At 41.3% G+C, this 26711-nt stretch overlaps 1 protein-coding gene across 1 annotated transcript in view; it reads left to right on the forward strand.

Moving 5' to 3' along the window:
* Positions 1-26711, forward strand: part of ANK3 (ankyrin 3) — a 207477-nt gene that overhangs the window by 96741 nt on the left and 84025 nt on the right. Inside the window, exons 11-19 of the mRNA XM_067299783.1 lie at positions 1603-1800; positions 3779-3877; positions 6147-6245; positions 7519-7617; positions 10489-10686; positions 11238-11336; positions 12076-12174; positions 15392-15589; positions 18018-18116. Coding sequence (XP_067155884.1) covers positions 1603-1800; positions 3779-3877; positions 6147-6245; positions 7519-7617; positions 10489-10686; positions 11238-11336; positions 12076-12174; positions 15392-15589; positions 18018-18116 — 1188 coding nt within the window. The remainder of the gene's footprint in view (positions 1-1602; positions 1801-3778; positions 3878-6146; positions 6246-7518; positions 7618-10488; positions 10687-11237; positions 11337-12075; positions 12175-15391; positions 15590-18017; positions 18117-26711) is intronic.

Here is a 26711-nt window from a genome sequence, read left to right on the forward strand (position 1 = left end):
GCGTTATCAGTTCATAAACCGTTATTGTGAGGGCTTAGTGACTGAGGGAAATTAACCTCCTTTTTTTTATTCTACTATTAAACTACACTAGAAGACAGTGAAAATATTTAAAATGTTTTGCCAGTATCAAGCTTCCATGTGGATAATTGCTGTGGTAGTCTTTGGGAATGGGAGAGAGGCTAACCCAAGCCAGCATAAATCACAAACAAGATGCCCATGAGATAGTCTTACTCAAAAGATATAACTGTGTCCAAAGATCTCTGCTTTTCAACACTGACTGTAAACTGCTTTCAAATTATGACAGTATTAGCCTGCTTGCTTTCACCATCCTTCTTCCATGTCACTTTAAAAAATGAGTTCACTGTGTATTTCCACCTTAATTTTGAATGTTTGTCATTGCTGTTATGATATGGCTGGGGGAGAAGGGAAAAGAAAGAAATCCTCTGTTTCAGAAAGCCTGGGATTTCAGCTGTTAAGTGCTTACACTGGTGCTTTGCCTATGCTAACCATGGTCACATGAGGGCACTACATCTGTGAGCAAGAGTTTCAGTTTCTTCATCATGGCAAACTCGATGTACTGTCAGTCATTTATAGATTATATTATATGTTACCATAATAGCAACTGAATTTGAATCTACTTTTGGCATCAGAAAGAGTAAGAAAGAATACAAATGGAAGAAGGTGTGTTGAGGTATATCTGAAGAGCTCATTTATCTCTTCTAACAAGATCTCTTTCATTCTGGCCAATCTTTTTAATCTTTCATCATGAAATAGGATCAGCCCTTTAAAATTCAGAGAATTGTTTCTTGTGTGTTTAACCTGTTTTTATTCTAGGAAAGTAATATATGTGACATCTTGTTGATTAACTATTATAAGCATTGCAAGAAACAGTTCTTGGTACCAGTATTGTTCCTAAAGATGAATCTCTCTCAGGTATTTCCAGACAAAACAGAGCTTTACCACTGCTGCTGGTAGGTCACGTCATGATGGTCTGACACATATTTTTTTTGTTAGCCTGGTAACACTTGAAACTTTTGGTGTTGTACATGGGCACATGTTGGCTGGCAGGAAGGAGCTGCACAGATCTGTAGTGTGATGTATAGTATGCATACAACCCAAATTCAGGAAAATACTAACAGAGGGAGGCAAGGTTGTAGTGGTTACTGTGTGGTGCTCTGACCTGCTCTCTCATGCCTGGTATGTTCAGGCTACTTTAGAGTGGTGATTTTAATGTGGCTTTTAAAAGCAACAGATATCCTAGTTAGTCATGAAGCACTGTTCTTGATGTAACTCGTTTACTCGGACAGCTTGTCTGAGCTACGCTAGCTGAAATATGCCACGCTTAGAGCATTGCTGGTAGGGCTGGTTTTTAGGGTAGACCTGTTATAAACTCTAACCAAGCAAGCTCCAAACTCCGCATGGTTTTTGCCAGAGTAGGAACCCTCACTGTGATACCGAATGTGTTTAGTTTCTAATGGGAGCAGCAGGGGCTTGTAAAGCTCTTCCTACAGTGAATGTTCTAAGGACGAGAGTTGCATTTTTCTGCGTGTTCTGTAATCCATCAGTGTTACATTTTCTTTTTTAATGCTTGCTTGTTTGCAGAATGGTTTGTCTCCGTTGCACATGGCAACACAAGGGGATCATCTAAACTGTGTCCAGCTTCTGATTCAGCACAACGTGCCGGTCGACGACGTCACCAATGACTACCTGACTGCGCTGCACGTTGCCGCCCACTGTGGCCACTACAAAGTTGCCAAGGTTCTCTTGGACAAGAAAGCGAACCCTAATGCCAAAGCCCTGGTGAGTACGCGGCCAGTCACTGCGCGCAGCTAAACGTTCTTCCAAAGTTGCGGTGAGAGTTCTTGGAGAGTTATTTTCTGCCTGCTGATGGGTGGCAGGGAGGATGTGTTGTATTAGTGCAGGCAGCCCAAGAGAGGATGCTCTAGGTTCAAAGCGTTAGTAATGCGTTTTGTGCAATCAGAGAAGACCTTTGCTTATGGGCAGTCAACAGTGATTTATGAATTTCTAGTGTAACTAGAGCACCTTTGCCTCCTGGTAGCTTGTTATGATTCTGAATAGATTAAGCAGCTGCAGGCATAACTGCCGTAGTTATTAGTACGGAAGAAATTCTGATTCTCTAAATGTTTGTAAAGAGAAAATATTCAGGAGCCCTTAAAACTGAGATGATTTGTATTAGCTCTCAAAGATCTAAAGCAGAAAAAAACAGAATGAGTTGTGTAACATTTGTGGTATTCTACAGTTATGTCAATGGAGTCATATGCCTTTCTACTTTAAGAACAGCTTCAGCAACAAAATCTGTTAGTGTAATTAAACTGTGTGCAAACTAAATGCATTTTGTTTGAAATTATACTTGCAATCCACTGTCTTTAAAATGTCTTTATAGATGGGTCTTCAGTAACCATTTCAAAAAATTTAAATTCTGATGTTAATTGGGTTGAATGTTGGTTTCACAGACTGATGCTACTAATTCATTCAGTTCCCAAAATGTTATGTGAGTTCCCGAACCCCCCACAAGCAGGGTGGGATTGACTCTTTTCTGAAAACAACACAGGGTCCAAAGATTTCTTTCTCTCTGCCACTGTTTCCTGTGTCAGATCAACCTGTCTTTGGGTGTCTTTGGTCAAGGTATTGTGGAATATGGATTTATTTCTCTGTTATTGGCAAGTGAGGAGGCTTTAAGACCTGTAATATTTATTTTGGCTTTTTGTTAGCTTTTTTGAGTTGCAGGCAGTAGCCTCTCATTGGTCTGGTAACCTAGCCATAAATTTCCTTATCCCCTAAATCATTCCTCTTATTCTGTCCTGATCCTCGCCCAGGACGGTTAAGCAGGAGGAGGTTGCGGGCAGTGTCCTTAGCCCGAGCTCCTTGTTCCCTGCAGCGTGTCCCAGCTTTCTCTGCTTGCTGCCCACTGCTAAGGAATGGGAGGCGTGAGCTCTTTATGCTAACGGGAGCAGACTATTGCACTGACCTCGTGGTAGGAAAGCGTATGGGTATTCGTTACTACGCGGTAGGTAACGAAGCTAATTTTGATCAGATCTGAAGCCCCGTTCTGTCAGCCGTCTTCAGACTTGTGCTGTGAAGGCTGTTTTGGTACATACGCAGAGCGGCATCAGCATTCGGCGTGTGCTGTTAGCTGCGTTGTACCCGGCTGGGATGCTCTGGACAGCTTATTTTCATGTTTTACTTGTTTTCTGTTGTTTCATCTTGTGACAAATAAGATAGTTTTAAATGTTTGCTCTGCTGCACATAGACCTTTTTTTTTTTTTTTTTTAAGGAAGGGACAAAATAATTGCATTTACATTAAATTGGCAGATAATGAATGAAAGAGAAAACAATAGTAAGAATAATTCATGAAAAGGTTCCAAATGCCAGAGCTTGCAAATATAAAGGCTTTTTTTTTGACCAGAAGTTCTGAAAAAGTTCTGAAAAGCAAAAAACAAAACAAAAAAAAAACAAAAAAAAATCCAGTGATTGTGGTTAAGCAAAAATGAAATCTATGATAATTTTTGGTAAACTGACAATTAAAAAAAAGAATTTATTGGATTGGACAACATATTTTATAATTAAAATGTCTATATAAAATATATTTTTAAATTCTTTAGGGTTTTTTTCTCTCTTTTACATGAACGATTTAGTGAAATCAAAACAAATCTGGGAGGTGTTTTGTTATCAGAGGAATGTTTTATGTGAATTCCCCACCCAGTTCTAATTTGTAATGACGTGTGGTGTCAAAAAGTGTGTTCTTTCTCATTTACAGAATGGTTTCACACCTCTTCACATTGCCTGCAAGAAGAACAGAATAAAAGTAATGGAACTTCTTCTGAAGCATGGTGCATCTATCCAAGCTGTAACTGAGGTAAGAAGTAGTCATTGCACATTTGTCTTTGTTTCTGTTACAGAATACATCATGACTATATTGATTATTATCTGAATATTTCTGTAAGAGCATATGTCATTCAAGTCAATAATGATTTTCAACCAGATATCAACAAATAATAAAACCAAAAAAAATCAGTTGCCCTAATGGTTCACAAGACCCAGATAATTGATGGACTTTGGGATAGAGTAAGGATAACAGGTGAAGTGTAACAGATAAAAATTTAAAAATAATCTACCATTTCTGCTTATTTCTGCCTGTGGTTTAATGCACAGAAGATGAAAATTGCACAATTAAGGAGACCAGAGTGAAGACTGTGTTTCACTCAAGTCCTGTTTTGAAAGGTGGTTTAACTCACAGACCTTGTTTTGGCTTTCCACATGGAACAATATTCACCTGCCATCACTGGTGATTCCGAATCAGATGGACAGAAATCAATATGCTGTTACTTCAATCAGTGTGAGATAGTTTACACATAGTTACTGGTGTATTTGAGAGATTAATTGAGAACCTGTGGAAAATTTCATTCCTGTATGTGAAAATACGTTCTGCACCCTTGAATTCCTCTGAACTTCTCCATCCTCTTTCAAGCAAGCACTTTCCAAAGACGAAAGCTCTTCCTTTATGTCCTGCCACTGCCTCACTACAGGATCTCAAAACTGCATTTGTTCAGATTTATCAGGATACTTTACTCCAGTGTTCTGCTTTCCTTTCTGTGTCTTTCGCTGACTGTGTTTATACTGTAACAACCTTTCAAGGCAGAATTAGGAGTTGGAAAATGCCCTAGTCAGAAAGAAAGATTATCACAACTCTTACCTGGCCATCAAAAAAATTGATCAGAAAGTTTGACAGTATTCCTCCCCAAAGAAATCTGAAAGCGAGCAAGTTCTCTTCTTTGCGAGTTCTGAATAAACAGTACCACAAGGGGAAGCAGTGCCGAATGTGATGCATCCTAAATAGGCATTGTTGTATGTATAGCTGATTATCAAAGGTAATGCTTATTACCATTTTTTATGATAAATTCTGTTTTCAAGGTAGATTCCACACCTATGTAGATACTGCAACTTTTTTCAGGCTGCAGGCTTGAATCTCTGGAGTATGAGTTACAGTTTATGATCAAATATGACACACATGCATTTTATTTCCTGCAGACTACTATTTTAAAAGCGTTTACTAATTTTTGCAAAAGAGGAAGAAGAAATAACATACTCAACCACTTAGCCTGCCTTCCTACTCATGTTTGCTGTTCTGCATGAGAAAAGAAGCAAACTGCATTTCCCTCACCTCTGCCCTCCTGAGATTTGTGTGCCTCTGCGGGGTAGCTCCCTGGATCAGCGGTTATCCAGAGATCCACTGAGCTTCCTCCTTCTCCTGGTAGTGAAACTCCCTTGCAGCCCCTGGCTGACTGGTGCTACAGCTGTGCAAAAGCAGCTGTGAAGAGGCTTTAGGGTAATTCTACTTGGAGAAATATTAACTATTAATTGGATTTCTGAAGCAAAATCCTCACGGTCATACCCTGCTAAATGACTGCTCCTCTATTCCCTCTTCTCCTCCGTCTCCCTTTTTCCTTCCTGTTGATCGTTTATATCTTGTCGAAGGGCAGTGGTACAGCTTTGCAGTGCTGATGGTGCTGTGAGGTCTCGAGGGCAGGGAGATTCTCTTTAGCCAATGTCATTTCTGTTTGGGCCTCTCTGGCTGGATGCCACAGTTTCAAATTCCCTTCCTCCTGGAGAAACAGTGGGGATAAAGCTCACCGCTGAGATCAATAGGCATTTTTATGGACCCAAAGCAATTGGATTTGGTGGGAAGAATGGACTTCTTTTTTAATTAGCTATATGTTCCAAGAAGTGCTATCTTTGTACCAGCAGCAATCCTATCCAATTTTTTTTCTGGTCCAAAATGGCATTTCACAAAGATTTCTATCTTTTATTAGAAAGTGTTAAATAGAACATAGAAGCAAAAACTTGAGGAAAAAAATCTGCTTAGCTATAGTTGATTTTAGCTTATGAAGAATTAATGAATTCCTGGAATGTTTTTTATGTTTGCTCCTGAATCATACCCATATATGTTTCCAATTTTGTGTGTGCTTTACTATAAGCATCTGTATATGTCTTTGAAAAGACAAGATCCTCTTGGAAGAGGAAGCACTTGGGCTTGCCTATTTTAGAATAACTCATTTTTCCCCATGGATATCAAAGAAAGTATTGTAAAAGTAGACAGCTAAGTTTGATTTTGGTTTGGTTTTCAGTCGGGGCTTACTCCGATCCATGTTGCTGCCTTCATGGGACATGTAAATATTGTATCGCAGCTAATGCATCACGGAGCATCGCCCAACACTACCAATGTGGTGAGTAACATTTCTTTTCAGTGTGGCAGAAGTGTGAATGCATTATAACATGAGCACTGATGCACAGTGCCTAATTCTGGAAGTTGCCATCCACCTCCTTAGCAGTCATGGCTCCTGCTGAAATCACAGGAAAGTGCAGCCTGCAGACTCCTACTGAGGAAATGTTTGACAGGTTGAAGAAACCTCAAAAGAGACTGGCTTTAAGCAGACACTATTTATTCTCTTTATTTTCTAAGGAAAGAATGAGAACATACTCACTGTAGCTTCTCATATGTCATTTTTGAGATGTGTACTTGACTGTTGATCACTTTTTTCCCTGAACCCCGGGGGCCTACCATTTAAGGGAAGTTCTGCTGTTGTCAACAGATTGCAGCAGATTGTCAGGACATATTGCATGTGTCCATACAGCCATGCAAGTGCGCTTTTCTACTGGATGTGCACTGTGTGCCCTAAAGCTCCCAGGGCATGCGTAAAAACTGAAGTCATCGTTAGATGGACAGTTGAAAATTGAGAAGCAAATTGATTCTTTTTAACAGTTTGGCATCAAAGTCTCCCCTCCAACTTCCATATGGAGGTGCAGTTAAAACAGAATCTTTTATTAAAGTCTTCATCTGCAAATATTATATATGCAACACCATTTGTAAATTAGCGAGTATTTAGACCTTAAGACATATCAATGTCCAGATATCTAGCAGTTTCCCTCCTGAATTCATTCTGGTTTCCTTGGATTTGTCTTTTGTTAAGTGCATGAAGCCTTGGATTTATGTACCTAGTAAAGATTTTTTTTTTCCCCCTTGTTCCCTCACCTGAGTGCTTGTCAGATATCAAATGATGGTAGGGGCATAGGGCATAGCAGAAGGAAAGCCAAGGAAGATGTGCCTATCTGAATATATAAACTTTGAAATAATTTTTAATTTTTGTTTGACCAAATTGTGAACCATTTGAATGGACATAATTTTTAACACTGTTAATAAAGTTCTATTGAATACAAAATTTGCAGTGTTTCTTTTCAGCAAAATTCTAAATACAAAGGTACTGTTGTGTTGAGAAACTAACCCAGAAATAAATTGCTTTGCAGCATACAGCTCAGAGATTGAATATTGACTTAATCTCCCATCTTGCTCTCAAATGACTCCTACAAAATATTTTTGTGGTGATTATTTTGAACTGGGTCACTGGTATTTTGTATTTATGAAACATGTTGAGTTTTGGTTTTCATTTGTTTTTTTCCTGGGATCTTTGATGGTGTTTTGTCTCTGCTGCCGCATGCTAGAGAGGAGAAACAGCACTGCACATGGCTGCCAGAGCTGGCCAAACAGAAGTCGTTCGATACCTAGTACAAAATGGAGCTCAGGTGGAAGCTAAAGCTAAGGTAAGGTGTGATGGTCCAGGTATAATAACTGTAGACTATTTATATTTAACAAAGCAAGGAGTCGCATTGTTCTTGCACGTCTCTTTTGGGAAGAGAAAGGCAGATGAAGCCGTAGGTTTTGGTGTAATGACCACTATGATGTTTTGTTACATACTCTGTCACTATAGTCATGAGTGTGAGGCATGTAGGAGAGAAGGCAAGAGATATCAAGCTGGTACCATGCCTGTTTTTCACCAACTTTTAATATAAATTCTCCGCGTTTAAAGAGTTTTATTTCATATGGGGGGGGGGAAATGCCTCAAATAAGCTTTTATTTCTGCAAAACTGTAATCCCTGTCCTACTGGTGTCTGCAGTCATATCCCTAAAACATCAGCCTGTTTGCATTCAATGATGCTTCTAAAGTATTCTAATACTTCTAAAGAACACATCATAAAGAGCCCACCGCAGAGATGCCGGCTCTGACAGTCCTTAGAAAACAGGCATGGGAGCTTTGTGGAGAGGACAGAAAGGAGAGCTGGAGGGGCACGTCTCAGGCAAGCTGGAAATGCAGTGATACCATCAAAGGAAGAATAATTTACCTGTAGGAATTTCTCAGTAGCAGATGAAGATTAAGGAGAGCAAGTCTGGTAGTGGGTGGATGAATGCGGTAAGCTGTTTCGGTTGCAGTGAGACTGCTGTTGTGGAAGAATATGAAATTAATAAATTTACATTATTTCTCAGCATCTCAGAGTGGAATATAAGGGAGGATATTGTGACAACTAGTTGGAGATAACTGGTGCTGTGGGAGATGCTGTGAAAGGCAGAAGAATCAAGAGGGTTAATGGAGGGAAAGAATCAGGAGGACACTCGAAGAGCAGCAAATGGTTATGAGGATGTGGCTCAAATAGTGAAGGGCAGGTACAGGAGAAAAAGAGGAATTCCAGGGCCAGCACAGTCATGGACTTGCCCTGACTGTGAGCTGGGTTGGCCCGTCTATGGGAAGAGGGACCTGGGGCTGGAGAGAGCAGGGTGGACAGTCAAGGAAAGTCTAGAAGGCACAGAAGAGGGAAGTAGCACAGGGCTGGAAAAAAACAAACAGAACCTATAGAAACAATTGCAATTGAGGAAGATAAGGGAGGAGGAATAAGAAGTGGTCAAGAGACAGTAAAGATGGATACAAAATTAGAGAAATGAGAGAGTTCCAGGAAACAAACAGGGAAAGGAGATAAATGTAGGCAATAAATGTCAGCTTTAGTAGGTCAGACAAGGAAAACCTTTTTGCAAATAGTCATTAAATGAATAAAATTTCAAAGACATCTATTTTTCACTGTGAAATTATCATCTGTGAGTTGGTTCGCAAACAAAATTACCAGTAAGAATGTTTACATATAAGGAACTCTGACTAAATATTTATAGCAGATACATTTCATATCTGCAAACAGTCTGACAATAAAAGTGAATCATGTGGTCTGCAAATCGCCAAAGACATCCTGAAAGCAAACAGCTCGTGCTCAGAAGCATTGTCATGCAAATATTCTCTAAATAATTTCACGCAATGATTTAATTTGTGCAAACTGCCATTGCTTGTGATCAGTTTGTTATCATAAATAATAACTCAATGGAAGTAATAGATCATACGCCAGTGTTATTGTTAGTCATGAGGAACTTGTGCGAAACAGGTGTTAAACTGGAAACATTTAAGCATAACGTAAATGCTCTCCAGCAATCGGAAGAGAATTACCCTGTGGAAAGGCAGCACTCATGTCCTGACACTGCCTCATCCTAAATCCCAGAGGTGTAAAGTCAGTATTGTAAGATGGACATGGGCAGAAGTCTTGCTAGCAAAGAACACCCCAGAACTTCTCTGACGCAGGACACAGAGCTGCACAAAAAGTAGTGAATTCAGTAGGGCAAGATGGGGAGAGAAAGATGTTTGAATAGTTTATGAGGAACAGGAAAAGAGAAAGTCACGAGCTTAGTTGCCCATACTGCTGTGATAGTGTGCTTATTCCAAAGATTGTGCAACTAAGAACGGGGAGGACAAAAATACAAAAACAAATAATGAAGAAGGAAGAAATTATCTATTAGACAGTCAGCATAAGGTCACAGATTACCTCAGTGTTTTCACTGAAGAAAAATAAATAAGATTTGAGATTCATGATAGGACAACCCTATACTTAGAATCAATGGGATTATGTTGTTCTGAATGAGCAGTTGGAAAAAGAAAGTGAATTTCAGCACCACACTGGGTTTTTTCTTCCTATTATTTTTTAAATGGTTGAATTTAATTATGATCTGTTTCCTTAAAATTGTATATAGATATTAATCTTTGATTTTTTTCATTTTAGATACCTCCTACTGTAAAGCCACAAAATATCAAACATCAAGCAAATAGTTCACCAATAAAAAAACGCAAAATACGTTATCTAGTACAAGTTACTAGGCAGTAGTATACTAGGCTCTTCAAGTCATCCCAAACAATGATTAAGTTGTTAAATATTGCTGGGAATCATAAAAGAGGCCAAGATGTGGGGAAAAGAGGTATGCATTCACTGCATTCTGAGAAAGGTCTCAAATTCAACAGGAAGCTCCATGCAATTTCATGGCAAAGCAAAGTGAGGCAAGTCCAGATTAAGAAAATTGGTCAGTTTTATTTACTTTTATGGGTAATGTATTTGTATGGAACATTTTGTGATGCATCAACAAAGCACCAGGTATCTTTACGATATGACAAAGAGAAAACCAGGGTTCAATATTCAGTAGGTAAGACTTCAGTAGAATTAATATTCATCTGGAATTTCAAAAAGCAATAGAATTCAGGCAAATATTTTCTATTCAAATATGAACCCTTGCGTTCTTATGTAGGACTATACTGTTTTCTGTGTGTTTAGGATGACCAAACGCCACTGCACATTTCTGCTCGACTGGGAAAAGCTGATATAGTACAGCAGCTGCTACAGCAAGGAGCATCTCCAAATGCAGCTACGACGTCTGGCTATACACCCCTGCATCTTTCTGCTCGAGAAGGACATGAAGATGTAGCTTCTGTTCTTTTGGATCATGGTGCATCTTTAGCTATCATTACCAAGGTAAAGAAGTTGCAAAAATGATAACTTGAATAGTAAAATAAATTTGTAGCAAGTGCTACTTGTGAATTAGATACTTCAAGAGTCATATATGCATACAAATAACGTAAGAATGAGGCTGTGCTTTGTTAGAAGGGTACAAAGCTTTGTGTTTTTATCTCAGAGCCTGAAGTATCACGTATCCGAGTGATTAGACATGCATTTGTTCCAGAATGAGAGGAATGCAGGGCAGAAATTCCTTACGGCAGTTGATAAGCTGTTACCCATCCTTGTCCTTGGACCGTTGGTGGTGTGAGGACAGGAACTGGCTCTTCCCTTTTTACAAGTCATTTTAATGTAGATGTGGCTTTCCCTTGCAAAGAACTTCCAGGCCTGTCAGGGCAGTAGGAATAGCGAAGCTGTAGGCTTGCTGCCTCTAGGGGTGCTTGGACTATGTGAGGGGCTGGGAGGAAACAGCAGTCTCCTTGTAGGTCAGAGTGTTCTCTGCTCCAGACTTCTAGACACTCTAGGAAAAAGAACACCTGAGGCTGCTATGTTGCTGTTTTCTCTTACAGAAAGGATTTACTCCTCTACATGTGGCTGCAAAATATGGGAAAATTGAAGTAGCAAACCTCCTGCTGCAGAAGAACGCATCTCCAGATGCTGCTGGAAAGGTGGGCCAGAAGAAACCACTCCCGCTTGCATAGCAAATGCCTATATACACATAATAGTCTAATAATACCATCCTACCTACTTACCACCACACACACTAATATTCATAGCTGAGGTTTAACTGGTATAGATTTTATATCCCAGTCCCTCTTGGGGCTGCTAGGAGTCAGCAGACTCTTGACAAAAGTGACTTCTACTGTCATTAATTGACAACGAAATTATGTCCTCTGTGTATCCATCCAGGGGAATGGAGGCAAACCATTCCTTAGCTTCCTGCTCAGACTATTTACAATCCTTATCAGAGTTTTCAGGCAGCTGGCTCTGCTTCTCCTGCTCCCATGACAGGGGCAAAGCCCAGTAGGACCTCAACCTTTTTAAGCCAGCCCAGCTCAGATTTTCCCAGATCCAAGGGATGGCTTACTTATCCACTGCAGTAAAAGAAAAACTGCCAAGGGCTTGACCTCGAGGTCAAAATTCTTCACCTGCTCTGTGCTGGGGGCAGCACAGATATGCACTTCTCTGTCCGTCTGAGCTTGGGAAAAGTTAACTGGGCTTTCACAGCTCAGTAATGATTTTTCAGATCTGTTTCATTTTTTGATTCAAAAGTTATTAAAGACTCTCGATACATAAATGAATAACAACAGTGTCTTTTTCACCTTGTCTGCTCTAATTTTCCAAACTCATGAGTTTTCCCTGGAGGTGGTCTGTAACAGCACTTGTTTGTTCTGCATGTGTTTTTAGAGCGGTTTAACACCACTGCATGTAGCTGCACACTACGATAATCAAAAAGTGGCACTTCTACTGTTGGATCAGGGAGCTTCACCTCACGCATCTGCCAAGGTACAAGTACTGGCTGCTCTGGGGGAACAATACATAAAATTTTTATATCACTTTATTCCCTATCTAGCTCTTTCCTTCCAGAACGTATATGCTACAGCTTGCAACAACAGGGACCCTTTGACCTTGTTTATTAGTGTCTCACGTCCACATAAAGTTCTGTAAGCTGTTCAAATGGTTCCACTGGTGAATAAAAAAGAAGAAAAAAAGCAAGTACAGACGTAGAAAAATTTAATGTTTTTGGTTCCAGTGAAGTTCCATCCTGCTGAATACTAAGCCTTGCCTTCATTTGTCCGGTCTCCTTAGTACCTTCTCACAGCCAGCCAACTTTATATTTTTGCATCTTACCATCTGTGTAGGGTTGGGAGGAGTCTGGAGTTACTGCCTTGCTTAGCAGAGGTAGTGCTCCTGCATTGCACCACAGGATGATTTTTGAGGTGTGATATGTTTTTCAGTACAATGTACATAATTATTAATGTGCTTCATCATACTTGTACCACAGTGTAAATGGACTTTTGAGAAAATTAAACAACTGGTCACAGCCCTGTTTGGATTACAGTTTGCTGTAGGCAAGGCAAAACATAGTGTAAGATTTCAGGGGGATGTGAAAGAATAAACATTTGAATGTGTAATGTGTAATAGTTCTATGAATAGAAAAAAGAATTTAGAGAAGTCTGAAGTGTCTGTATCTTTTGGGGATTGGGGGGGATTGCCCAGCAGTGATAAGTAAAACAAGGTTGAAGAATATGTCCAAGTGGGGTAAGCACAGTGTAAATACCCCATCTGAAACAGCTCAGGTATAGTCCTAAGATCATCCTGAAAAAACCCTGTGGCAAGGGAGAGCTAGTGGAAAAGCCAATATCATATATAGAAGGAGAGCCCCTCTGCACGGCTAAAGAGGAGAACCGAGCCTCCTATAAATGGGAGGTCCCAGAATGTGCAGTGCAAAAGAGAGGAAAGTTAAATAAACATGGCTAGCCGGGAGCAACGGCCCAGCCTAAAATCAATAACGTCGATAGTGCCCCAGGAGGTGAACTGGAGTGATCTCTGATCTTTTACTGCTGCAGCACAGTGCTCTTAAATGCCACGGTGGGGAAGGAAAGACCTCCTGAAGGGGGCAAGAAGACCCTGACCCAGTTTTCACTGAAAGAAACAACTGTCAGTGGAAGCTGTGCATCCTGTAAGGGCAGGGATTGCTGCACCCACAGCCAAGGGCTTGGGAAGCCCAGACCGAGGGGGAAAAATTATAGTATAATAATAAACTTGTGTATCAGTCACCTTGACTTTCCCATCTGTAACCAAACTGTTTTTTAGATGCCACTTTGGGCCTTCAGTGCCAGCTTTAGGGCTTCCTAAAACAAAGCACTTGCTAGTATTCTGCAGCAAGTGAGCTCCAGCAACACATTGAGCAGAGCGTCAATACTAAATAAAATTAATGGTAGCATGTCTGTTGCTTTAGGCACCCACTGTGCAGTCATCTGAAAGATGATGTGGTAACAGCAGATGATTTCCCGTTTCTTTTGTGAATGTGGTATAATAAATAATGCATTAAGTCATATATCTCATCACTAGCTCCACAGTCAGATTTGTCAGCAGTTGCTCTCTCTACCCCTCCTCTCCCTACACTGGTCTTACGAGTGGCTCCTTAACCTGGCACGGCAGCGTTTGCCTTGGATGCCAGTGATGGGTGAAAGGATGTGGGAAGTGGCCGTGGTCACGTACAGCAGTTCTGCTATTCTTTCTTATAGGCAAAAATTAGGCTTGTGCCTAATTTTAATTGGCATCTATTTTATGTTGCCCCTCTTCTTTTTATTTCTCAAGCCTCAGTTTTCTTTTTTCTCCCTCTATCTTTAACCTCTTTCCTGTTTTACCTCTTTTCCCCGGCAGCTAGAATAATTCAGTGCTGTCCCTCCAAATATCTCCGTTCCCTTCTGTGCCTATTCGTGGTGACAGAGCACAGGCCTTATCTTGGGGAAGGATGCAGGCTGAGACTGAGCTGAATTTCAGCTTTTATTTTTCAGCTTTCTTGTTGCCTTCTCTTGGCAACCTGCTGCTTTCCATTCCACTGAAAGCAACATATGTCCGTTTCTGAGGAAAAGGCATGAAACTGCCTTGGTGTACACGAGCTCAGTCTGAAATACACGGCCTGGGGAGTTCAGCCCAGCTGATAGGCGCTCACGCGGGATGCCTGTACTACATGTCTGTCCTGGGCAGGGAGTCCGAGGGACAGGATCATGTTTGTTTTTTCTGATGCGCTTTATCTTCAAAGGGAACGTAAAGTGGCCTTATACTTTCCTCATGAGCTGTGACACCGCGTTTTGTGGGCGTCTTTGACGTGCCACAGGCTGCTTTGGGGAGGTGCGGAGCACCCCCAAGCCGGGCAAAGTCGGGGGAGCTGCGCTTGGAGCACAGAGCCTGCGCTGTGTCCTGCTGACCGCCCTGCGGTACCTTGGTCTTGATTAAATCGGCATCGCAATCTCACCCAAAGGCTGGTCGTGCCTTGGTCAGTGTTTGGTATTTGCATGCTGATCAGTTATTCTTTGTATCTATTTATCTGTTTTCTGCCAAATTCTTTCTCTTTTAGAATTATAAAATTTTATCAAGCAATAGATACTGCTTTTATATTCTTACCAGTGGACTCACTAGGTGCACATACTGGAAGGAATAAAATAATTAAAGGATGTAAGCCTGTAAAGTCCTGTACTTTAATTCTCCCTTGATCTGAACCAAAACAATCTCTCAGTAAGGTTAGAGTAAATATTGCAAGAAAGACTGGCCATATTTCACATATATAATGCTTTGATTCACACTGGGAAATGGGAAAAAAAACAATAACAGCTGTTTCGAGTTATGAACACACATCCTGCTCTTCTCTGTGTTAAAGATTTATATGTACACTTAAGGAAAAGTAACAAATGTCTGTGAAATGAAACTCAGATTCCTGTTGCTATAGGTTTCACTGTTCTGAATGGATAATTTTTTTCCCCAAATTTGAAAGGATCATCAGACTTCTCAGAATTGTCCTGGTTGTAGCAATCTATTTAAAAATAGATTGCTTAATGCTCTGGTATGTTCATTTGTACAACTAGCTAATACTGTATTTGGTTACGTTTGGCAGAATTTTTCAAACTAATCGCTTCATAGAGTCAAGTAGGTATAGAAAAGTGATTTTTCATGTTGTTTAATGAGTAGCTTGCAATGAAGTGCTTTCCGTTGACAGAACGGTTATACGCCACTGCACATAGCTGCCAAGAAAAACCAGATGGACATAGCAACTACGCTGCTGGAATATGGTGCTGATGCCAATGCTGTAACCAGGCAGGGCATTGCCCCTGTACATCTTGCCTCTCAGGACGGCCATGTGGACATGGTGTCATTGCTTCTTACTAGAAATGCTAATGTAAATCTCAGCAACAAGGTAAGCATTCCCTCTGGTGCTAGGGCAATAAATAAAAGTGGTGACAAGAAAGATAGGGGCCTGCAAGTAAATTTTGTCCGATGCGATTCTGCAGGTTTTGAAAACTACTGCAGGTGTTTGAATACGTATCATCATTTCTTCTGGCAATGAGAGTAGCATGCAGCGTTTGCTGTGTCATATTGGGTGAACTGTATCTCATAGTACCCAGATTTTGTAGTACCACATGTTGTGGAGGGATTTATTAATCCATCTCCCTTCCTTCCACAATACGCTAGTCTGCCAAAACATGTCCACAGAGAAAAAGTCTTCCTCACCCCAGTGGTTAGTGCGGTGGCCAGTGTCATTTATGAGCCTTTAGATATATGCCTGCCCCTTAAGCGATGGTAACAACTAACTTGTTTAGAGAAGCTGAATTTTTTATAGGATGATAACAGTGAGGTTGTCTGAGATTTTGTTCATTAATTTAAGTAATTCTTCCTCCCCAAGGGGCATTCCTCATAGCACAGTGATTTTCAGTGTAATTTCTCCTGGGGACTGGAAAGGGAAGTCAGTGGATTTTAGTTTCTGTATATATGACTTTATAGGCCATTAAGTCTGCTCTGTGGTAATGTTTCTAGCAAATGGCAGCCTTCATTCTATAAATGCCCCCTCCCAGCCATCAGGGTTGTTGTAAAGTGCAGTTTCAGTGTGGATTTATGTGGCTGAAGTAGAAAGATAAGACAGAAATTTTTCATAGAGACTGTTTCTCATTCGCAGCAGGTAGAAAGACTCCGTGTCCTCTGAGGCTGTGTGTGGCACTTCAGAGTGCTGCCATGTTTTTCTGTTTCTAACTTTACAATTTGTTTATTTTTGGTCCCTCCTTCAGGTAACTTCTCTTGCAGATATTGACTTTCCCTAGACTTAATCAAGTGTGTGGGCTTGTGTGGTGCAGGGTGTGCTTTGTATCTGCAGAGTACAATGTGTCGTGTGTGCATTTTGTGTCACGTTGGCTATCGTGGTTTTGCTGCTGAGGCTAATGCGGGGAGTATGATTGCTGCTGCTTGGCGTTTTGATTCAGGCCCACCAGAGGTTAATTACCTGCAGCATCCTTCAATCTGTTACTACTCAGTTGCAGTCTCTAGTTTCTGATTATACAGGTAACAGCGCCCTTTGAAAACAGTTCCCTTGCACTCAGCTTAAGGATCCACTTTTCATCAGAGCTCAGCACCTATATTTGGAGCCAGACATTCAAAGGATGTCGACTTTTCTTTTTTGCAACAGGAATAAAGGGGCCATTCATTTCTTCCAGGGTCTGTGGCATGGTTGGGAGCTGAATACTCAGAGGCCCATGCGTGGGCACTGAGCACTTATTAAACCTTTTAAAAAGGGCTGGCCCATAGCATCCAGGCCCCATTAGCTAACTTACAATTGATTATTTTTATATATTTGTGTAATGCAACCCACCTGAGTTGCATTGTCATAAGCATTGCCCATTCTCCCAGCCGGCAGCGAAACTCTTGCTCAGCGGTTACTACCTTTGGTAGGACGCCCACACTGCAAGGCATGGGTGGAAGGTGCGGAGGTGGCTTTGGGTTTAAGTGGTAGGAAACTGTGGTAAGAAACTTAACAAGTGTTTCTGCCTGATATGCCAACCGCTGCAGCTTGCTGTTCTGTCACCCAAGTGAAAGAGAGCAGGGGCAGGAGGAGGAAAGAACTGTAACTTGCAGGGAAAGGAAATTCTTTCCCATTCCTAACAATATCACCTCAACAGATAATCTCTTCTACCCCTTTTGTATTAGGTCTTTTGTATGACAGAAAGTTGCATGGCTAGCTGAGGTTTTAAGGATCTTAGGTCTAAAGTTTGGAGAGGATAAGAAAAGTAATGAGCTATCCAAAAATCCAGATGTCAGTTCATATCATCTAACAAGTCTGCATACTCCCTGGGCTGAGAGGAACAGGCCATTCAGAGAAATGTAATTTTATCATTTTTGTCTGTCTTTTGAGTATAGAAACTTGATCAGTAAAAGGTAAGGTTTAAATCTGCGTGAATGTTGTTCCTAGAAAACTTGTAGTAAGGTAAACAATCATTCAGTGTTCCTTTAAAAATCTTACTCGTTCTCAGAAAGTGAAATAGCTGGGGGAAAAGAAATATCTTGCAATTTTTCTTCAAGTGCCATAATATAATTTTCTATCTCACATTTAATGCTGCACAAAGAAATGTTCCTTGTGTAAAACACACATTAACTTGCTGGCTTTCAAATTGTAGTTTCCTGCAATTCAACACATGTTATCAGTAAGCACATCACACAGGTAAATTCCACCTTCGCTTGCAATTTGTCCTTTCATTAAATGCAGTAGGACTTTTTGAGCATTACCAGTAGATAAATTTGTCTTTTAGTATTCATGCGTTTCCTCTGAAAGATTGTTACCTGTTGCTCCTAATTTACAGAGTGGACTGACGCCGCTCCATCTGGCTGCTCAAGAGGACAGAGTCAACGTAGCAGAGGTTCTTGTTAACCAAGGAGCTGCTGTTGATGCACAGACAAAGGTATGAACATCACCGTAAATATGTATTATTTCCTTTCAGGGAAGCATGAGCCTGGGAACTAGACGAGTATTCGATTTCAGGGTGAAACTGAACTAACAGCAGTGAAATATTCCTCGTAATAAGTTGTTATAGAATATATTTTGAACACTTAAGACATGTAGACTTGAATGTTTAATATTATTATGCTCAGTCCAGTAAGCTTACTTTTTTGCCAAATATTTAAATAATATTTAGATTGTATCTTACTGTGCTATTTTACTGAAGGAAAGTGACATTAATCTCTTTTCTATATGTAAGAAATCTTTCAGAAAAGCTAGAGCTCTCTCTTCAGAAATATCTTAGTCTTTCACCATACCCATAGCATCAGCTACGTTTTTGTAATTTTTACATGTTGCACGTACTTTCAATTCAGCTGACACGAAGCAATACATAGCAGAATTGTTATTCAAAACATCTGCATTTACAGAAACGCAAGTGATGTAAATGCAAAGTAGGCATTCCTGGTTAAGTGGTTAATATTTTTCTCCTGATTCATGAGACTTTATGAAATGAAGTAGTCTCCTTTCCCTGAGCTGATATGAAACATCAATCCATAGACATGGTTCTGCAAGTGCAAGCATCGTTCATATGTAAGGACTACCTTCTATTCCTACAGCTTCGCTCAGCCTGCATGACTAGATGCCTCTGAATGTCTAAGCTGCTTCCTTTTGCAAAGTATGATTGGGTGGGTCATTTAATAAATGGGTGCATAATAAGGAACTGACTTTTTCTGGTGTCCCAAATTCAGGCCAGACTAGTGTTCTCCTGACAGAAATATGGACATATTAGATTCTAGGTAAATATGGCTCTATTCTATCTTCAAAAATAGTATTGCAGATGAAACGTAGCTCTTGGGAAAAAATTTAAAATTGCTTGTTTATCGCTGTTATCTAATATGAAGTACATAAACACAGTGGTCATCCATTTCAAACTTAGTTGCCTAAGCGTAGTTTTGCCTAAAGTAAATATTTGGACTCTTAAATAAGAGAGACCCAACTTTCCAAGGTTATCGGGAGATGGTTTGGGGGACCTCCAGGAATAGTACCTTCCTACTTCATGGTATTGATTTGGGAGTGATGGCCATGGCTAAAGGCCTGTCTACAAATAGTTTTATACTTACTAATGCTGCATACAGTGCTCAGAAATTAAAGATAATGATCTCAGTGTTGATTACACTTATATTCTTCATGCATTCTCTAGATCTCAGAATAATTCCTTTAGAAGGGTAAGAAATCAGCTGTGATCAATTACTTGGGCTGTAGCTGATCGGATCGACTAAATGAACCAAGTTTCACAATCTGACCTGCACGCTTTGTGCAAATTAGCAACTTTCATAACTCTCTGCTACATACATGTCCCAGGGTGGATGCTGTACTTACATCCCTGAAACATTCCAGTGTATCAGAGCAATACCGCAGCATTATTACCATTATAGCATCACACTGACATCTCAAAGAAGGGCTGAATCCAGCATCATCTCTGGCTGCAGGTCAGCTAAGATTAGGCAGCTGATTATAATCCATGGCAGAGGGAAGAGTCATTGGGATCTGATTTCCTACTGCATAACTCCAACTGCACCTTTGTGTTAAGCTGCTGATTTCAATAACGTTATTCTGGCATGAAATTGAAGTAGCTCTGCTGAAATTCTAAGGGTTACTCCGTAACATATCCTTAGTCTCTGTTTTACAGGTTTGGGTTCTTATCATCAGCTAAATCATCCAGCAGCAGATGAGATCTGCCCTGGTTTGTTCTTTGTACAATTTCCTCAGATGTATGTGGTTGCCTTTCTGGAGATAGTTCCTACCTAGTTTGAGTTTCTGCAGTGTGACATTGCAGAACCTGCTGTATTAACTTGGTTGAGAGCTGAATTGCTTCTTAGCCCATAAAACTTGTCTCTGAGTGCTTAACTTTCTCCCACTCTTCTCTGTCCCACAAATAGTAAATAGTTTAAGGAGATATTTACATTGACAGGTGCAGGCAATCATGTGTACACTTTACGTGCTCTCCAGTGTCCAAATAGGATCCAGTTCTGGACTAATGGCCTTCTAGTCACATTTGCATGGTGCGGAGCCTGAGGTACTGTCACAGCTGAGAGGGAGGGCATGTGAGTTGGTCTCAGGGCCAACCTGGCGCAGTTGCCTGGCTCTGTACTGAACTTTGAACCTGGCAGGTTGGGAGTGCGGTGGAGAGACACATGGAAAGGGGCTCAGTTTCTCGTTCAGAGATCACTTCAGGGTGGAGCTCAATTTCTTCCCTGCATATCTGCAAATTAACCTAGTCAGCAGGTGAAACCATATACCAGGAAAAAGAATTTGGTATCTTATGTGACTATCTGCAGCTTGAATGCTGTCGTCAGTAACAGTCATATTATTTTCAAAGAAAGAGAAAGTCTCTTGGTGTTCGCCCAGATTAAATCCACCATTCCTCTGTTCTATATGTAGCTAATGCAAGCAACATGTGGGTTTCCAATATACATCAGCCTTTATGGGAGTGCTTTGTCATGGTTGGGAAGCGGGACAGGGACTTGTAGGTCAGGCAAAGTTTCCAGTGTACTTAAGCAGGACAACGACTTTTCAGTGTGACATATCACATGTCTGGGAGAATATATCCTGTAGGACTCCATGGTGGAGAAAGCTTGCAATGGCTTGTCCTGCCACCTACCGTGCTGATTCTCCCTCTCTGCTTTGGGGACTGCGTGTTCCTTAGGAAGAAAGTGCCTGGGTGCCCTGCAGAGTTGTGTTAGAGCAGGATGAGCTGGATGCTGTTCAGTGGCTTCCTCATTTCCCGTCAGTTGGGTTTGCAGAGGTGAGCCCTCGAGGCTCTGCACTGCCAGCCATGCTGAGATCATCCGGCCTTCTACCATGCCAGGAATCCACTCGCTACAGCCTGTGATATAGGGAAAGTGACAGTGCAGCGCCTTATATTTTAGCAAGGAATAGTTTCTGGATGAACTGATGGTTGTCTTGAGTTCATAATGAAAGAGCTGGCAAGCTCTGAACCTCTACGGTGAAGGAAAAAGCAGCACGGTGTAAGAACTACCACACCTTGTCCTCATGCACTATGCAGGTGAAATTTAGATTATTGACTTTTAAAACAGCAGCTCTGTAGTTACAGGCTCTCTTGTTTATCTGGATGGTGGATTAACTGTTCTGTGGGAATAAAGGCTGTGCGCACGCTGCCCCTAAAGCCAGAGGCACCAGGAAGCAAGATATAGCAACAGCTGAGTTGGCTCGAGAATCCCTGTCGCTTTGTCTGCGCTATACTCTCCAGCACGTCAAATTCAGATTCATTACCTTGGGCGTACAGTTGCAGAGACATGGTCATCTGTGCCTTAAAAGTCAAGCCACACAGCTCAGAGCGGTGTTATACCAGGACCGCCCCGTTCCACCAGCAGCGCCACTGCTAACCTTCCATTTTCTTTCCTCCATTTCACACCCATATGCCTTGTTACCCTATTTATTATAGCATGGGTGATCCTTCTTTGTTTTTTCCTTATTTAGGTTCTCTCCCCATCATCTTCCTTATTTTCCCAGGTTAAAAAAGCACTGGCTGTGTCACTCCAGTACAGTATCTGTCAGCAGAGGGAAAACACTTAATATCTTAATAGGTCATTCAACTTTTTGGGTAGGCACCAATGCACTATCATCTTCCACTTCTGGAACATGTTCTTTAATCATCATTTATATATAACTTACACTCCCTGTAAAAACATCTAGAGTTTGCAACTCTGACACATGGGAGTCCTTACCCTTGCTCAAGTTCTGAGGGCCACGCACATGATTTGGGGTTATTCAGGGGATTAAAAGGGAAGATTGGACAGTGGCATATTTTCTCTCTCGAAGTTATAGCAGGCAAGAAGAAAAAATCTAATACTACAGGAAATCTCTTGTGCAGGAGATTAGTGTATATGATTAGGATCGACTTGCTCTAAAACCTATGAGCATTTTCAAAATTACTCTCAGACCAAACCATTGCAACTGTGATTCTTTGTGTGTTTCCCTCCCAAGAATGTTTTTTTCTGAACTTTATTGTAGAAGACTGCATGAAAGGAATGTAGCTGCTGGTTTTGAAGTTCATTTATTGACAGTGTTATGGGATCCTTCTGGTTCTGTAGCATCAATTAGCTAAATAGCTGCTAATCCCAGAGCTGCAGGAGCCTCTCTCAGTCGTGCTGAGGAGTAAACAAGGCTGGTTTAGTGCACCGTAACTGGTGCTTGAGAGGCCACAAGGCTACTCTTGCCACTTGAAGATGGGGGTTTGGTATGTTATCTTAAGCCTAGCTATGTTAGGCCAAACTCCATTTGATAAGCCACAGAAAACAGCCCATCTTTACTTAATAAAAAGGAGGCAAGGCAAATGAAGGAGTGTTGGAGAAGCAGAAATATTAAAATGCGCTTCAGGCTGTGAAGCTTCAGAGCTGCTGCAGAACCCTTCACGTGTCAAAAGCTTTGAAAGGAGGCTTGCTGGTCCGAGGGGGCACGCGGGCATCCAGCTGCACGAGCAGCGCCTCTTGGCCTTTTTGCCCAGTGGGAACAGCATTTGTAGGTCTGAACTGTGAACTATGCTCCAGCAAGGTGTGTTAAAGTGTATTTGATGCTGAAACCCTGTGTTATGTAATATCACGCTTAACACAAGGAATGCTTATGTTACACGTAATATTGGGGGTTATAAATAAATCTGCGGACACAGATGTGAGCAGATTTTCCTTCTCTGATGGTAGTGTTAGGTGTGTAAAAGCTATAGCAGTACATGTGATCTTGCTGTTGTTGCAGGGCCTTTATGCTGAAAGCTGGCACGGGTAAATACTTTTTCATGGCTCAGCAAGTCTCCACATGTCATTTTTCAACTGTTTTTCCTATTGGATAATGTCTTTGTAGCTTATAGCATTACATTGATGGGTTGGCAAAATAAGACCAACAAGGGAAGAGTGCTGGTTCGGTCAAGGACAAAGAGCAGGATTTGGAGCTTTTATCTCAGCGCGAGACATTTTTGTCAAAACAGTTGTTACGCTCTGCTTGGTGCTGGGTCTCTGTCAGGGGAACTGATGGTCTCACAGTCCCTGATTGACCACTGTTTGGATAATAAAGCCAGTATTAAACTGTCTTTTGTTCCTAAAACTAGTGTTAGTAGGAGATAATGGTGACTGAGAGTCCATGATGTTTTTTTGCAGGTTGAGCAGGCCATTTATTTCAGATTTATTCAGGGAAATGGGAAGATCCATCTGCCTGCTCTGTTCTGACAGGAGTCCCATAGCAGCCCTGAGCACTACAGCAGTTCAGAGCTGAGCCAAGTTTTACACCAGAATACCTAATTTTCAGATGCAAACAAAGGATGGGAAGGGAGCAGCGAGGGTGGAGAGCACTATCAAGGATTGCTTTTACGCAGACTGAACTCTCAAACACAGATATCTTCAGTATATTTTCATGGTACATTATCTGTCTCTCCTTGGCTCAATTGTTATCCAGACATTTGTGTGGAAATTTCCACCCTAATAACATGCAATAATGAATCTTTGCAAGATATTTCATTATGTCAGGCCCTGATCCAGCAAAGCTGTAAAGTGTGTGCTTACACGTAGGTCTACCTGCTTTATTGGATGGAGGCTGAATGCTTCTGTGGTCTTTGGATTGAGAGCATTTTCCAGCCTAATCAACAATAATACTGTAGTTTCACTGTCTGACATTTACAGCAGAAAAACAAAAATGGAGCAGCTTGGGAGTCAGCATGACTAGAAAGAGGCAGTAATTCAAGCTGTTAGGATTTATAGTTATTGCTAGTGGAGAATATTAAAGTAATACACTGACATGATATATAAGACTTGTGATAATTTCCCTCAGAAATTGAAGGGCACAAGAATAAGGCACATTATGTATTTCTGTGTGTTCCATTAGAATGGAAACACTCAGAATTTCTGGGGTTTTTTGTTTTTTTTGGCACTTATTCTTGTAGCTTTTGATAAGCCCTTCCCAGCTGCTAACTCCCATATTGCTGCTAGAAAACAGCTAGAAGCAACAAGGCCAGCTGATTGCCAGAAGGTGATGGGCTTTAGAGCTGTATTAAACAAAACTCCTGATTTTCTCGGAAGTAACTTTTTAATATTAGGAAGTCTACTAAGTCTCTGAGAGCTTATGCCAGTAAATATGACTCTAAATCTAACCTGCTGTGAAGAAATGTATATAATCGTGGGCTTGCTTTTTTTAATTATTAATTATTATTGAAGCAAGATATTTTAGCCTCCTGTATACATTTCTATAGGGACTGAAAGTAGCAAGCTTGAGTAGCATTGAAAATTGCTACTTTTATTGTTAATTTGATCGTGTAATCACAGAATCTGCCAGTCAGAGTGATTCAGAAATATTAACAGAATATCCATCTGCAATGAGGAAGTTGGGAATAAATATAAATTTAATATTTTCCCAAACTAGAAGCAGTTCAGTGCTGGAATATGTACTGTAGCTGAGAAGCAAAGGATATCCTTTTTGGGTCTCAGGATCAAATGGGCATTTTGCTAATTAATTTTATTTTGACCAATGCTATCACCGTGAACGCTGCTGGCTGTGAAAATGAAAGGTGCTCTCTAGTGCAAGAAGAGGTCTCACGTGCCCAGTGTATCTGTTGCACTTACTGCTACCACTTCTCTGTCACTCTGTCGTTGGCGATCATGCACTGCATTAGGTACTGCCTCATCAAATATGACATGACATGACCACAGGCTATTACAAACTTAAAAAACCCCAAAGCTTCCAGATCCCCAGGGGTCTCATGGCCAGGCAACATGCTGTCACATGGGCATCAGAGTTCAGATGGGGAAACTGGTGTTTGCCTGCCAGGCTAGCAGGTGCCGACATTGCTACCCAGACTGTGTGTGATGCCTCCAGCAGAGAAGCCGCCTCGTGGCGAGTCCATCTCCAGCTGCCGAACCTGACCTGGCCGGCGGCACGGATGGCTTGAGAGGGAGCTGTCTTCAGCCTTCGCCTCTGGGACAGGGAATGATAGACCGTGGTAGCGAGAGCAGTGAATGGGAAATGTCGTGGCAAGGGTTTCAAAGCCTTCCCAGTTTCTGCTACGCATTCAGAGGGGAAAGAGAAAAAGTTTTCACTTCATCTTTGATTTAAACAGCTAGCTGGTCAGGAGTAACAAATAGCACCAACAATTACTCTTTTAGTGATTTATGAAGGTAGCAAATGTAAAATCTTTGTATTTACCATTTGTAGAAGGGAATTAATGGCATAGTGCCGTAAAGATTAGGGTTTAGACAGCTCCTTCTTCAACATTTGTAGTTGTAGGCTGGAGAGAGAAGTCTTGCCCAAGCCTTTACAGATCGTTTGAAAGAGAGGATGTATAGAGTTGAGATCAGCTGGTCTTGGCTCTCGGACACTCCTCAGTTTTTAATGTTTTGGGATTATTAGCAGGGGGTTCCTGGTAGGTGGCCCTTGACTTTGGAATACATCTCCCTGGTTGGTCTTACAAAGTCTGATTTTGTTGGCCTTGCAGGTCATGTTAAGAGGCCTATGTTTTGAAGAGGGAGAAGGGAGTTAAGTTCTTATATGAGGAAATTTCAGTGCATTTTTTGAGATGATGTTTTGATAGTTTTACCATGTTTTAATCTGAATTATCTTTGGAAGTATAGGAACAGGGGTCACAGAAGCTGCATTTGACATACATGCATGTGAGTATGTTCAACTTGCTGCTGACTTCTCAAGCCTGCAGCCAGCTTGGGGAGCACTGTTAGACTAGTACCCTGGCGTTGCTAGTAAGCTATCGGGTCAGCCCTGTATTAAAAGTAGTTGTAAGACAGGGTTTTGGTGTTCAGTACATGATGACTGCATTTTAACCCATATTCACGCTCCTGCCACTGTGCCCAGCTGTAGTGGGGAGAAGTTCCACATAGCCGTTTGGCATCTGAGCCAAATGAGTTCATTTAAGTCAAGCGAAAGACTCATTTTGCTGATGTCAGTGGGGTTTAGATCCAGCACTATTGCTTGCAATGATTAAATCATCCTGGTTGTCAGAGGTAGTAGTTTCTTTAGATGGTAGATGGTATGTAATTAACTGAAGAAAGTATACACACCCTAATTTAGCGTAACTGGCACAGCTACCATCTCCTAGCATGTGTAAATACAAGTGGGATTAGGTAACCTTGTGTGCAGTACCGTCAGAGGTAGAGTGATGGGGAGAAAAAGCTACATCTGTTTAAAATTCCTTCTAGTGGAAATAGTTCACGTTTGAGGGTTTCTTTATTTTCTTTCTTCTGGACAGCTGTGACCTAGTAGTTCGAGCATAGGTGTAGGACTGGAACTCCCGAACTCCGGGCTGACCGCAGGCTTGCTGCCTCGGTGCTTTACCCTAGCCACACCTCACTGAGGGGGACACGCAAGCGCCCAAGGACGGGTGATGCAGAGAAAGAATGGCAGGCTACCACTTTTAACTCTGTGTCGCTAGCCTTTTCTCCTCAGAGCAGAAAAGCAGAGTCACTTTTTCAGTTTTGAACATTGACTAGAGAGGCAGGAGCCTGGTCCATACAAGACCAGCCATCTTCCAGTGTTTCTACCCCCA

This window comes from Apteryx mantelli, chromosome 7, assembly GCF_036417845.1.
Source record: "Apteryx mantelli isolate bAptMan1 chromosome 7, bAptMan1.hap1, whole genome shotgun sequence".
In the NCBI taxonomy this organism is placed as follows: Eukaryota; Metazoa; Chordata; class Aves; order Apterygiformes; family Apterygidae; genus Apteryx; species Apteryx mantelli.